Source organism: Actinia tenebrosa, unplaced genomic scaffold (genome assembly GCF_029948245.1).
Source record: "Actinia tenebrosa isolate PJP-AT-01 unplaced genomic scaffold, QUT_ActTen_1.0 PGA_scaffold4__44_contigs__length_22323623, whole genome shotgun sequence".
NCBI lineage: Eukaryota > Metazoa > Cnidaria > Anthozoa > Actiniaria > Actiniidae > Actinia > Actinia tenebrosa.
Window position 1 is genome coordinate 17,144,805 of NW_028292581.1, and position 15,327 is coordinate 17,160,131.

Below are 15,327 nucleotides of genomic sequence, written 5' to 3' on the forward strand. Positions count from 1 at the left end.
CGCGGTCGACATTATATTACAAAGCGAGAAGGTTATTCCATTTCAGGGATTTTGCTTTTTCTAACCTCCACAGGTGCGCGATATGTTGGGGCCTCCCACTTTACTTCTGGCTTCGTAGCCCGCCATTGTAAGTAAAGGCTGCCTGCTGCTATAGCAATTCCTATCGCGCCAATGACGTACCCAGGATTAATAAAGGATTCGCTTTCGTCCTCCACCTTTTCTTCTTTTTTGGCTTTGTTCTTCCTGTTCATCTCCGCGAGCTTCTTTCCCGCGGCAACTCTGCCTGCAGATTTAGCCTTGGTAATCTTCTGCTCGGGTTGCTCTGCCTTCGACTCTGGTTCACTCATTTATATCTAAGGACTTGAAGGACTTGACTAAGTACTTGAGAATGACTTAAGGACGACTTGACAATGACTTGACTAAGTACTTGAGGCGACTTGACTAAGTACTTGAGGCGACTTGACTAAGTACTTGAGAATGACTTAAGGACGACTTGACAATGACTTGACTAAGTACTTGAGGCGACTTGACTAAGTACTTGAGGCGACTTGACTAAGTACTTGAGGCGACTTGACTAAGTACTTGAGGCGACTTGATCAGGTACCTCAGTAAGTGCTGCCTGAAAGACCTTTTCGACTTCTCTGTCCTTCTTGAAGTCCTTCCAAGATGTTCCAAAGGAACCTAGTACCTCCTTCAAGTTGACGTGCTGAGCTACGTGCAAAGCCGCAGAGGCAACTGCCATTAACTTACCGCACTTCAAAGACAACCACCCGCAGGTTATCTTAAGTTCTTGAGCGATGACATAGTCCTCGCTTATGTCCTTCCGTAGTTGCTCCACGTCGTCTATGGGCAGTGCAAGTCCAAGCAATTTAGTCGCAAGTCGGATGGCGGAGTCTGCTACGGCGTCCGTGGTCTTACTTGCAAGGGCGGCCTCATACCTTTTATGGAACTTCTTGACTTCCTCTTCTGCTAACTTATTAACCTGCTCATGGGTAAGTTCCTTGCCTATCATTTCTTTGCACTTCCCAGATGACACAAGGATGTTAAGTTGTTCCTTGAGGTTACTTTCATCTAACTGCGTGGGGACTTCATCTAAGAGTTGCTCAATGTCCATATACATTAACGTCATAAGGAAACCTTAAGGAGAAGATCATCTTGGAATGTTGGTGCGTCTTTAAATGCCGCATGTATTCATGCAACTGTTCCTTGGATATCTCACCGCCGTAGTCAGAAAGGATGGTTTCCAGGTCAGACTTGCTGGGCGTATAAAATACGACAAGCGAACCTATGTTTTCCCTAAAGGGCTTAGAGACGCTGGTAAGCTGCTGCGAGAGTAACCAAACGCTGATATTGTCATGCCTACCGCTGAAAGCAAGCTTCACCAATTCGGAGGTGCGTCTTTTTACGTCGTCCCCACAGGCAATGTCATCCAATATGAGGAGTGTCTGTGTATTCTTGGGGAATTGCTTATGCCAGAACTTCAAATGGCTGGATAACTCGTTGGGGTCTAAGATATCTACGAAGAAGTCGTCATCATTCCTGCCTATGCCTTCCCAGGTAACATTATTCCTGTAGGTAGGGCATAATAGCACGATATAGTCAAAGCGGTATCTAAAGGGTCCTAATAGCTGCTCCACGACAAATTGTGTCTTTCCACAGCCGGTGGGTCCTACTATCAGAGCATTGTAAGGTATGTGATCTGGGTTCATATATAGATGGAACCAGTGGAAGCAATGCAAAGAATTGTCGCCGACGCAAAGGATAAAAAAGACACCATAGAAATGCAAAGGGAGGAGATAGACCGGTTAAAAGAGCGCGTGCAGGAGTTGTACGATGAAATGTGCGGTCTGAAGCGTGCAGAACGGTTTGGCGCCTTGTTGACGATGGCGACGTGGGCTAAGGAGTCCATTAAGGACTTCATGCGATATCCCCTGTAGAATGTTAACAATTAGGTTAGATCTTTGTTAAGCAATAACATACCTCGAAATAAAGATGTCTTAGAATGTTAACAATTAGGTTAGATCTTTGTTAAGCAATAACATACCTCGAAATAAAGATGTCTTAGAATGTTAACAATTAGGTTAGATCTTTGTTAAGCAATAACATACCTCAAAATAAAGATGTCTTAGAATGTTAACAATTAGGTTAGATCTTTGTTAAGCAATAACATACCTCGAAATAAAGATGTCTTAGAATGTTAACAATTAGGTTAGATCTTTGTTAAGCAATAACATACCTCGAAATAAAGATGTCTTAGAATGTTAACAATTAGGTTAGATCTTTGTTAAGATGTTATATAGTGGTTAACGTACTGTTATGTATAGATGGACTGCGCGGCGTGTAAAAAGAAGTTTAGCTCCAAGCAAAGACTACAATACCATGTCCGTAATGGTGTTTGCACAAAGAAATTGAGTAAAGTTTGTAAGGATTGTGGTAAGGAATTCAGTACTGTTCAAAAGATGCGACAACATCAGGACAAGCGTATTTGCATACTTTGCAAGGGCTGCAATAAGGAATTCCCTTTGGGAATGCAGCAACACTTAAAGAGAGGAGTTTGTGATCAGACCAGGCAGTGTGGTTTCTGCAATAAGATACTTAGTAGTCGACAACGTCTTCAAACGCACCGGAAAACGCATGAACTAAGTTATAAGTTCCACTTTAGGAGCTACGACTTAGAAGGCGTGGATTGCTACCAATGTGCGGATTTGATGAGTCGCTGCCCGCATAAAGAGGATTACTTAAGGAATCGCATAGATTACCATAAGAAAATAGTCCGCACTTTCCCCTCCTTTGAACGCGCCGAAGGCGTTCCGTGGACTAAAAGGGAGTATTGGAGGCAAGAGTGTGATCGCTGTGGTTGTGTTAGAGAAGAAGAACATATCTTCAACTGCTTAACAATTACTTAACCCAATTGTTAACATTCTAAGACACTCTTTGAAATAGCTTCCGGGTGTCTTAACAAAGATTTAACCTAGATGTCAACGTTATCAGACATCTTTATTTCGAGGTATGTTATATGCTAGCCTACGCAGCTGCCTTTCTGGGAGGCATTCTAATTACCCTTTCAATATATGGACTGTATTACTTGCGAACTACCTGCCGACTGCATTACGACTCCCAAAGCACGTAAAAAATACACCTGCCTTCATTGCGACAGGGTATTCTCCGAAGGATCCTTTGTGGGGCATTGGTGCTCTGCGGATCCTAAAGCAGACGTCCTTACGAATGCAGAGGACTCTCAGGCTCATACTTGACTACGTCAAATGCCCACCTGCCATCCTTTTTACCATGACTCATAACATGGGTAACGTCCTGCCCTTCGATGGCGTACCTTATCCTATCGGGCGCCCAAAGGGTGTATGTTCTTTTTTTATTCTTTAAGACCAAGCGCAGGCGGTCCAAGTCTTCGAAGACCACATAATTCTTTATCTCGTAGATTTCCCCTATTCCTAAATCCTTCCAGCGTGTCTGGATGAACTTTGACTCGTTAAATTTATCCTTGTCCATATATTCTATGAAATATCTTTAAGTGTGTTGCCAAAGTCTCCGAGGTTTTAAAGACCTTACAACACCACCTGCAGGGAATTCGTAGGTGTTCAGCATACGCAGTGATCTCCCTGCAGATTTCGTCGTAGTCGCTGCCTACGAGCACCTTATAGCCGTTTTCTTCATACCTCTGTAAGAGTAGTTGCTGATCTTCAGATAACCTGCCGTTGCCTTTCGGGGTCTTTAGCTCTATGCAGAATCCACAGTAATGTGTATGCGCATTCAAGATCATTAAGTCGGGTTGACCGCGTTGATATCCTTTCTGCCAGCACTTTATACGTTTGCCAACCGAATCCTGCAGTTCACCCAGACCAGGGGCTATGAGCATTTGGGGGTAAAACCTGCGGATGTAGTCCACTACCTTTTTATGTAAGTCGAACTCATTTTCTATTTTGAATACCAACTTGTTTGGACCGTCGAAGCGCTTGTCTATTGCATATTTACCCGTCTTACGCAGCGTGGGTAGGACTTCCTCAAAGACCCAATCACGAAACTCCACAGCTTTGGGTAGTTTGGAGCTAAATATCAGTTCGTACAAACCAGGTTCGGATATAAACACGGCATTTGGTTGCGTAGTAAAGGAGCGGTGATTCGCAGCCCCTTGTAGATCAACCCATTTTTTCTGGTATTTCTCAGATACGTGTGCTCTAATTGCATCTCTAGGGCGCTCATAGCCCAACGCCAAAGCCACCTCCTTCGCTTTGAAGTACAAAGTTTCGCCTTGCACTATGCATTGCAGTTTCGTACCGTTGTTTTCAAATATTTGCAGCATTGTATATCTAAGAAACATTTTAACCTTAATAGGCAACACTTTTAAGTTGGTTCATTTCTACGCTCAGTTGCGCGTCAGACACCACAAAGACGTAGCAGTTTATCTTGTCGCCGTCGCCCGCGGAGGCATTTTTGGTGCGCTTGATCTCCAATGTTATGCCATCCTGGGTGTTTACCAGCCGCAGACCCTGACCATGTAGGTCTTCGTCGTTAATGGTGCGCATGTCAATCCATAACGCGTACTTATCATTAAAGAATTCCTCGGGGCTAATTTGGTCGCCAAACTTGCGCATTGCCTCCCTGTACACGTCTGCGGGCTTTATTCCCTGCGAGTAGACCTTGTTTGGAACGCCGTTTATGTTGACCCCTACGTTAGTAATGTTGGGGTTGTGAAAGGCTTCGGAGTCGCGCTTACCAGCCTCGTAGGGTTTGGCAAACACCAACATCAACCCCGTGAGACTTCTTCGGGGGAGGTTAATACTTTGGTTAATAACCTCATCCGTCTTATCCAGGAAGCTAAACGTCTTATACATCACTACGTGGTCGTAAAGGAATGCCTTCCCGGAGCTGTATTCCATGCCAGCGCTACGTGCCAGCTCTTCGCTGTACACGGTCTCGTACTGCAGCTCTAAGTTGGTGATAGAATAAGGATCGACAGCCCCGCTAATCGCGCTGTCCATGCCTCCAATAACGTTTGTAGTGTCTGCCAAGGTTACTTCAAACTGTAACTCGGATAACTGCCTGGGGTAGTACGCGCCATGACTCGTAATCACTTCGAAATCCAAAGGGATAACGTACTTGCTACCATAGGCGGTCTTTACCCTCGTCGCGTCTGCTACTGCGGTTGCTCCGCTGGAGTCCGTAGGCGCGGGGTTGGTTTCACTGCGAAGCTTACGAATAATAACGCTTCCAATTCCCTGCTCTATCTTTTGTGCACGGTCAAAGGCTGTTAGCCACAGATCCTTATACGTGGTGTACAAATCGTACCTATTCAAATCCAAGAGGGATTCCCCTGCGAACTTGATTCTCATCTTAGAAACGAGGTTCCTACCCACGTTATTGACGGTATAGCGCTTGTCCTTGGTGCTTGGTTGTATTGCTAGGTCAAACCTTAGCGCCAGGGTACCAGGAACCAATACTAGGTTATCCGTTAGGCGGGGCACGCCTACATACAGCGTCTCACCTGGCTTAGCGCTAGAAGGCGTGAATGTAACCCGGTGAAAGGTGCGTTCTGCTTTCAGTCCGCCAACCTGCTTAGGTAATATGTTGGGATTTAACTTTGAGCTTATCATATATAATGGAAGTAGAAGGAACGGATTTCGATCCCACCACTGAAGAAGGTCAAGTCGACATTAACGACGAAGAATACGAGTCTTTGCTTCCTGATAACAACGTAGACTCCCGAGGCCTCTTCGACAAGCTAACACGCAAGTATGGCAGCAGGGCCCGCGATGCTATGCGTTCCTTAAGAGATAAATTCAAGTCTAAGAACCCCCACACACCCATTCCGGAGTACTTACAAATGGAATCCCTTGGCGTGCGGTCGGACTTAACAGCGGACCTCCTCAATGACCTAAGAGAGCGATACCCAAACATAAACCTGGCTACTTTGGACTTCCAAATAGGAGACAAAGGGCAGGTTCAAGTTAGAGAATCGGGTAGGGAAAAATGGCACAACCTGTATCAAAGGAGAAATACCAGCCTGCTTAACAACCAGCTTCCAAAAGGAGTCACGAATGCGCTGGGAACGCCCAACTTGACGATGCTAAGCACTTTGACTCAAGAGGAAACAAAAGTTGCTCAAAGGGCCTTTATTAGAGGTATTTCGAACCCTGGCTACAAAGATGCCCTCAGATCCGCAATCAGACTGCAAGAGGAGCGCCAGGAAAAACTCAACCAATTAGAGACCGTCAAAGAGGAAAAAAGCAAACAACTTGAAGAACTTCCAAAAGATAGCGACGCGACTGGAGGCTTGGTGAGCTTCTTGCAAAAGGTAAGAGCTGAAAAGGAAGCACTTCAAAAGGAAATGCAGGAAAATAAGGTAACCATCAACGACCTTAGGCGACAACTCGACGAAGCAACCAAGAAAGGGGGTAATGTCGATAGTCACTTTAATGCCGTCCAGGAGGAAAACCAAGCATTGCAGGGGCGTATAGAAGAATTAGAAGACGAATTCATGAAACAAAGTAGGTTGACCACTGAAAGCCATGTCGCCGAAATTGCAGACTTTAGAGCTAGGCTTTCTAAGCTGTTGGAAGAAAAAAGCGCCGCAAGAAATCAGCTAAGGGCTGCTTTGAATGAATCGGCGGGAAAAGACGCAGAACTACAGCGCTTGGGAAAAGAATTGATGGAGTCTGTTGACAGAGAAAGGCAAGTAATGGTGGACAAGGCAGTGGCGGAGGAACGAATACGACAACTTCAACAGGCCGTCGAAGACCTGGAGGGGCAAATAGAGCGGCAGCAAGAAGTAGTTGCGGACCAAACTCGTCCCGAAGAGGAAAGGGAAGCAGCTCAAAGGGAAGTAGAGACTCTTCAGGAAAGGGTTGCAGAATTACGGACGCAAAAGGACAACCTGGAAAGAGAATTGGGGCTTACCACCAAGGAAAAGATAAAAAGAGCCCTTTTGAAGTATGGCGTTCCGCTGGCATTCGCGGTTGCTATTAGCACCGTAGTAGGAGTCATCCTATCCACGCTTAAGGCTACGGGCGCGGGCGTAAAGAAATTAGGCAATGGGCTGACGGACTTGGGAAAAAAGATGGCAGCCGGTCTTCCTGGGCTGCTGGGTTCGGTTGTTTCCTTGGCACTTAGGGCCGGCGGCGAACTGTTGAAGTTCGTGGGGAATAACATTTGGATCTTGGTTGTCGCTATTGGAGTGGTACTCTTGAAGAAGATGAAGGGTTAATCTTATCTGGGTACGTTACTGGGGGCTTATCGTCGTCGTGCGTCCGAGGTGTTCTCGACTGGGGATAAGTAAAGATAGTATTCGCGCCGCCTTGATAATGCGAAACTAAAGGTATGAAAGTCATAGTACTAATGGTCTTATGATTCCAGGCAGCGTCCGCCGGAGAAGAAGCTGCCGAATAGGCGGTATTTATCCCAACAATACCCGGTAGGTTGACAGCAGCACGATCGCTTGGGCGAACTTGAAGCCTCGCGTGTTGACAGTTGGCTATTATGTGAAAAGTTACCGATGTTAGGTTCTCCGAGCTTATGTATGCAGGCTCGAAAGTAAAATGAGTCAAATGCCTCTTATTATCTTTTTTCCTGTAGGGCTGTAGTGGGCGGTCATTTTCATCAAGAATTCTAAGCCCAACGTTAGCGTTATTCCACGTGTTAATGCTAATAGTGCATATGATTATACCAAGACCTCCAACCTTTACCTGCAGGTTGGTATCATACCATCTATCACCAAAGTACTCCTTCTCCTCTAAGTAATAGAAAACCGAATCTTCCTTTACATGTGGGTTGTTCATATATATCTATAGACTAAGCACCGTAAGGGTGCTAATAGTTTTGTGATTATAAACGTAATCTCTTTGATCCTCTATGCTATTTACCGTAACCTTTCCCGTATCGTCTACGCGCATTTGCAGCTTTACCTTCCCATGGCAGTCGGCAACCAAATGAAGAGTCCAAACGGAATGATTTTCAAGGCTGCCTGGGTTGGGCTCTACGGAGAAATGCGCAGGCTCCCTGTTATTATCTTTTACGCGCATGGGTTGTAGTATGCCATTAGTCATCGCAGAAACGAAATCCTACGTTGGCATGGCTGGTCGCACCAATGCAAATACTACAAAGGACCAATTTCTTACCTGAATAATTCAAATTCACGGACATGCCCGTGACATCAACCCAAGATGCCTGGGTGTATTTTTTCTCGCCTGTGTAAGTCGTATAGACACAATCTACTCCAGCTACGTAGGGGTTGTTCATCGCCATATATAATAGCTCAGACCAATGCTTGCAGCTGCTAAGCCGGCTTTTAATAAGTTATGGTCATATTCCTCGGGTATCGTAGGCAGGACCTTCTTTTGGGGCTTCTTAACTACGGGTAGCTTCGTTTCGTGTGACTTTTTTGGCTTCTCTACGAAGTGAGGAATGTTCCTAAGAGTGTCAGAGTTCACGTCATTCACCCCAAACTTCATATCCTTAGTAGCTCGTTGAAGTTTGTTGTTGTATCCTACTACAGAGCCAGTATTTATAGATAAATTACTGGGCATTAACCAACAACCCGGGGCTACGGCATAGTCCAACCTCGCCTTAGAATTTTGTATGGCTAGTTGGTAACGCTGTACGCCCTTGCTAATGTCGCCCTCCAAGATTGAACTTTCGAATAAGATCAAGGCTTCGGCTCGCGTCTCTTCTGCGGCGCCTGTATTCCCCACTATGCTCGATCGGGTGTTTACCTGAGCTCCAAGGATAGAATACACGTAAGCTTCTATGCTGCGGTTCAAACGGGCAAGGCCGGCTTTGGTTAGTCCTTTACCTTCTGGGGGTATGAAATTAAAATATTGCTTCGTTTGCTCGTCGTTGGTAATCTTAATAATCAGTGGATTGCCCCCTGCATACTTACCACCCTCGTCTTTGAACAGAGGCCCGTCTCTAACTTCCTTAGTGGTCTTAGCGTTTGGTTCAAAGAAGGTGCTACTGTCGTGAGTTTCCTTATGATATCCCGTGTTCCACCGTAGCCGCAATGCATGAACTTCCTTATCGCTTAGCTCGTGTCCGCCAATCCCCCAATAAGCCCAAATATGTCCCAGACCATTGTTAGCGCCGGCAGTGCATCGGAAATCCTTCCCTACAACGTCAAACTCCTTACAGAGTCTGTCATAAGCCGGCACGCTGTATTTATTATCTCTTGGATAAAACGTGGCATCTCCCGGCAGCGCAATAACACCCATTTCATGCAGTATTCTTCTAACCGTGAAGTGAAAATGAAACATAAATATTGAATTCTTCATCAAGTTTGCACTTACACCACAGCCGCTAGTGGCACACCAAACCGCAAAGTTTAGTTGCTGCGGCCAATAACGCATGTTAGGACCACTTAACCATTCATGAGATTCCTTAGCGGTGGTATGAACAATGGGTACGTCTTTGAAGATATCCCGCACCCTTAACGGAAAGGAATGCTTGTTAGAAATCCGCATGTTCAACGTTAAATCCAAGCTTGGGTGTTTATCAAATGAAACTGCGGGTATCGGATAAGTACTGGTACCCAGCAATAATTCCTTTGACCAACTGGGTTCAACATGCGTTGGCGCTGGCGTTGGCTTATGCATTGGCGAATGCTTCAGTTGATCGTCTATTTGATTAACCAGCGTAGGCTTCAAATCCTCGTTGCTGTACATCCTAGAGCCGTTATAGTAAATACCATCGGGCCTTCTTTCGAACTTATTGGGGTCTGCATGTGGAAACATCTTCCTAAATGCTCTCCAATTCCAGTAATCCCGGTTGTCGTGATGTGGCTGCTCCTCAATATCATTCCCAAAAGCGTCGTACATTAGTATATATAATGGATGTTATACCATCGGCACCTCCACTTTATCCTGATTTACCTAGGGAGGGACCTAACGAAATGAATGCCGAAAACTTTAGGCTCAATAAAGCAAATTTAATCCTGGCTTACTTGGAAGGGCAAACAAAACACTACGAAAAAGTTAGGAAGAAATACGTCAGAGCCCGGAGTACGCTACATAAGATTGCGATAACTTCAGGATCCATATCCGTTGTGTTAACGGGCTCTGGCGTTGCTACTTCGCTTACTGGGCCGGGAATAATCGTTGGAGTTCCTTTGGCCGGCGTTGGGGCAGCCTGTGGTATTATTTCTGCTGTTGCTACGGGCATTATGAAACAGTTGTCAAGCAAAATATCCAAGCATGACACGACAATAGCTCTGTCAAGGGCTAAAGTAAATACAATTACCGATCTTGTCTCAAAGGCTTTGCGTGACAGAAAGATAGACGACGTAGAATTCTCGCTTATTCTGGCCGAAGAAGACAAATACGAGAAACTAAAGACGGACATAAGGAATAAAAAAACAGTCGTAAAAGATCTTTCCGAGGAATCTCGCAAAAAGATCTACCAGGAGGCAAAAGAAGAGCTTCAAAGAAAGCTTGCTCAGTAAACATCTGCTTTGAAAAGAGCGTGACGGGATTCTATTTACATATTGAACGCCGGCTGTCTGGTTCATATGCAAATTAGAGCGTAAGACATAAATATAATAATTTTCACATACATAAGCGTCCAGATGTGTCTGGCGTTCGCTTGTGATCGTGGACTTTGGGGCTGGGGAGGCCTAAAGTCCCGAGTTCGAGCCTCGCTGTAGACGCATTTGGACCGGTTGCTGTGAGTGAAAAAAGCCTCCCCCACTCACAGCAACCGTGGGGGGAGGGGTAGAAAGTGCGATTCAACCCCGCGATGGGGGGTTTCGCGATTGGAAAAGTTGGAAAAGTCAGGGGGTGTCTCGGGACGCTGTCCGGAGTTCACCCTCTGGTGGGTCGTAAGAAAGATATATGTGTATGTACTAGAGGGCCTCTGGCGCGGGATGAAATAAGCCCCGTAAGCCCAAAATGCAAAAAACCCCACTGGGGATAGCTTGGTGTTCTGCGCGATGCATTCCCCAGTGGGGTTTCTGGCAAAATAAACGCCAGTTTTGCATTTTTATTTTCTCGGAATCCATCCTAACAGGGGGTGGTTGGGGTCTATTTTGTAAAATATTTCGTAAATTACGTCAGGATAATAAGGAATATCCTTATCCAGCCGACAAAACATCCACTCGGCTTTTGTCATATCAGAAACCTCAGGAATAGACTTACCGGTAATTTCAGACAAAAGATAGGGAATAGCTTTGTAACTATTTCCCTAGTTTTAATTTTTTCAGCGTTTTCCGTAGACTTTGTGGGGTTGGCTCTTCCAAGTGGTCTATGATTTTCTTCTTTACTTCGTTGTCTAAATATGCCGGCCGAAGACCTTGGATATGACTCATCCAGTCTCTGAAGTATTTTATTCTTTTGTATGGGGTCTTCTTACGACCTCCATTGGCGTAATATTGCTCTTTGGTAGCACAAGGTACGGCATTACGAATGTTCCTACCACACTCGTAACACTGTGCTGACGTGTCGTCTTCTATTTGCATTTTCTTACCACAACACCAGAAACCCTTGGGCTTGGGTATGTTAATTTTAGGTGCTAAGCAAACTATGCAGAAGTTGTTTACGAACTCTTTACATTCATGCATTGTATATCCAACAGAATACCTTAACCTTCGTTTGCGGTACCCAACACAGCAGCAGTAAGGGACACACCGCGGGAAATCCCGTAAATCTGCTGTACCCGCGTTCGTAATTCCCCGGGTAAAACCCGCAAATATACGGCATCGATCGCGAGTCCCCCTTACTGCTGCTACAGAGGCAACAGGGAGAGTACCTTCAAAGCAATACTCATTCCTAGCCAACCACACAAAGTACTTCAACAGATTAAGAAAATAGGAAAAAACAGGTGGAATAATCTGCCGTTCATGATTGTCATATCCAAATAGCATATGACGAGATTGAAGGGATGGCGACAAGGGAGTAACACGCAGAAATAAGGTCTGAGCCCATAGTAACAGTTCTTGCATGAGGTTACATTCAAAGAATAAATGAACTGGAGTTTCCAAAGGATGTCCACAAAAGCATGAAGGATCAGCAATGTTCATACCAAACTTGACAAGTCGATCACAGGTATAGAGCACTCCATGGCAAATCTTCCACGATAGATCACGAACTTGACGATCCAAAGGCATAATGTTCACTTGTGACCATGTGTCTGTCCAATAGAGCTCGCCAAAGATTGGGCGAAATTTCAAAACGCAATTAGGAAGCATAACATTCCTTTCAATGATATTTGAATAAACAGATTTTGTAGTAAGAGATGAGATAGACAATGCACTACCATCAGAGGACCGCAGAATAGCAAAAGTTTTCAATTGAACTGAGAAATGGCCACCGACGTATGCCCAAGCATCTAAAAGTGAGGCATAAAAATCCGGTAGTAAATGAGAAGGATAATATGCAGGATATGAAAGAACAGAACGTAAATCATCACCAAATACTTTCTCCACAAAAAAGGAGAAGAAAGCACACCATTTCGATGGGGACAGGGCCCACCGCTTTATCCACTGACAATGAAGTGCGCGCACCTTTGATTGTATATCAATTAAACCAAACCCACCTTGAGTGGTGGATTGGAAAAGAACGTTTTGTGACACCAAATGCTTTTTCCCCGACCAAAAAAAATCCAAAGTACACTTGGAAGCTTGCGCCAAGACCCAGTTTGGCATGGCTAGTACTGAGGCACAAAACAATAGACCTGCCATGCCAAGTGCATTCAGGACAAGAGCCTTACCAGAATAGGAAAGATTACGATGTTTCCAAGAATCTAGTACACTAGAAAGTTTGTTTAAGCGACCATCCCAATTTGGATGAGAGACATCATCATTTCCTAAACATGTGCCAAGACAAGGAATACTGTCTGAAGACCACTGCAAGTCAATGGGAGGATCACTACGACCTCTCCAAGAGCCTGCCCAAAGCCCTTTAGATTTCTCTTTATTAATCTTAGCCCCAGATGCCTTTTCATATTCCTTATAGATGGAGAAGACAGTGGATATTTCATCGTCATCTGTACATAACAGGGTCGTGTCATCAGCGTATTGGGAAATAAGTGCTGGTTCATAATCAGGGTGCGGAAGAACCAAACCTCTTAAATAGATTGACGCACGGATACGACACGCTAAAGATTCGGCAATCAGTACGTAAAGGGGCGCTGACAGTGGACAACCTTGTCTTACACCCCTCGATAAATTTATAAAAGGTGTAAAGAAGCCATTTACCAATACCGAAGACTGAGGTCCAGTATAGAACAAGCGTACCCACGAGCAAAAGGAAGGTCCAAACCCCATGCCTTCAAGGACTCTGAGCATGTAGGACCATTCCACCCTGTCAAAAGCTTTTTCCTGATCCAAAGACAATAAGGCCAGAGGTGAATTAGTTAATTTGCCATATGTAACAGCATCTTGAAGAAGCCTGATGTTTTCACCAATAAATCTGCCAGGAGATACAACATAAGCGATCACTTTTCGTAGACGGCCCGCGATTGATCTTGAAGCTATCTTGTAGTCTGTACATAATAGGGAGATGGGACGCCAGGTTTTCATCAAAAATCTATCTCCCTTTTTATATGAGAGCGTTATAATCCCTCTCCTCTGAGAAACTGATAGTACACCACACCTAAAGGCATAATTAAGTACAGCTACCAGGTCCTTTCCAATGAGATCCCAAAACTTTAGATAAAATTCTTTGGGAAGACCATCAAAACCAGGCGTTTTACCTGACGGCATCCCCTCAAGAGCCTCAAGACATTCCTTCATGGTCAAAGGACCCTCACACACATCTTTCACTTCTAAAGGAATTCTACGTTCCAAGTTAGAAATAAAATCATCTGCAATGGTTTCATCAGTTTCTTGTGAAGTAAATAAACCCTTGTAAAAAGAGAACCAAGCCTGCCTCAAATTCTCAGGATCAGAAACGTATTGATCATTGCTATCTAGAATAAGATCAATCATTTTGTTGGCCCTATTCTTCTTTCCCATACGGAAGAAAAAGGAAGTGGATCTCTCACCCTCTTCAGTCCATTTGGTACGAGCTCTTATTTCTGCCGCCTTGGCTGCCTCTCGATCAAACAATTCTAATTCATTGAGTACACTATGGTATTGATTTAGAACAGAGAGATCTCCCCCATCTACCAGAACTTTTAATGATCTTGCTTGAGCTTCCAAGGAATGCCTGGATGCCCGTCGTTTGAAAGATAACTTGGAACAAAACCTAGTGGTGGCTTGTTGGATCTTTCTTTTACCTATATCCCACCAAACAAGCAATGACGTACATGACTCTTTCTGAGGTTGCCAGGACTTCCATAAGTCCCTTACGAGCTCCACGTATGCATCGTTATCCAAAATACTAACATTGAGTTTCCAAAAATAAGGGCCTCTGGGTGGAACTTCAGGCAATATGAAATCAAGGAAAACAGCAGAGTGATCAGAATGCGGACAAGGTAAAATACTGCACTCAGAAACATGAGGAACAAAACGCAATGGAAGTCCGATCATATCAATGCGGGACGCAGCCATGCCATTAGTACTGATATAAGTAAATTCTTTGGTTCTAGGATGACAGTGCCTCCAAATGTCAATCAAGCGATTTTCATGGAATAAGATGGGAAGGACAGTAACACTGTCATAACTAGCAGGTAGTACAGAATTAAAGGATCGACGATCCAGAATAGGTGTAAAAACCGTATTGAAATCCCCTAAGAGGAGAATGTCAGACGTAGGATCAAGCCTATCATTTACTTGTGTCAAAAAACCATCTCTTTCAGGATTGTGATGGGGAGCATACAGGGAGACGATAGAAACTTTGCAAGAGTCATATTGGACATCTAAATAAGTGAAGCGGCCATTGATACCCGAGTACTGTTTAAGTACAGAAAAAGGAGAGGCACGCTTTAACAAAATTGCAGTACCACCAGAATGCTTTGTGTTGAAATCTCCAAAAGCTAGATAAGGAGAATTAGCAAACCAATTATTGAGTTCTTGTTGTGAAATACAGTGAGTTTCTTGGATGCTCACAATATCAGGCGGGCGAGATAAGGAAGACAGCCAAAAAATAAATGTTGTTCTTTTCACATACTCTCGCAGACCATTTATGTTTATAGTGAGAGCCCTCATTTTAAACAAAAATCAACAAGTATTTATGATAGTTTCAATATTCTGAATAACTGCTTATTAATAAACCATCAATTTCAACATTTTCAATAATCATAACATTATTTGTAACATTATTCATATAACACATATATTACGTAAACAATTCATACTTCAATACTTTATTATTTTTTTTATTTTTATTTATTTTTTAATAAACCTTCAATATATGATTAGAAATATAGATTACTATATAAATACGCTAG

At 44.1% G+C, this 15,327-nt stretch overlaps 2 protein-coding genes across 5 annotated transcripts in view; both read left to right on the forward strand.

Annotated features, from left to right (window-relative positions):
• The window catches only part of LOC148907306 (uncharacterized), a 41,174-nt gene that overhangs the window by 12,925 nt on the left and 12,922 nt on the right, over nucleotides 1-15,327 (forward strand). The window lies entirely within an intron of this gene.
• Nucleotides 4,267-8,170, forward strand: LOC148907307 (uncharacterized). The gene has a single exon (XM_089036673.1). It carries the CDS (start codon nucleotides 5,615-5,617, stop codon nucleotides 7,217-7,219), a length of 1,605 nt encoding a protein of 534 aa, XP_088892799.1. The 5' UTR covers nucleotides 4,267-5,614; the 3' UTR covers nucleotides 7,220-8,170.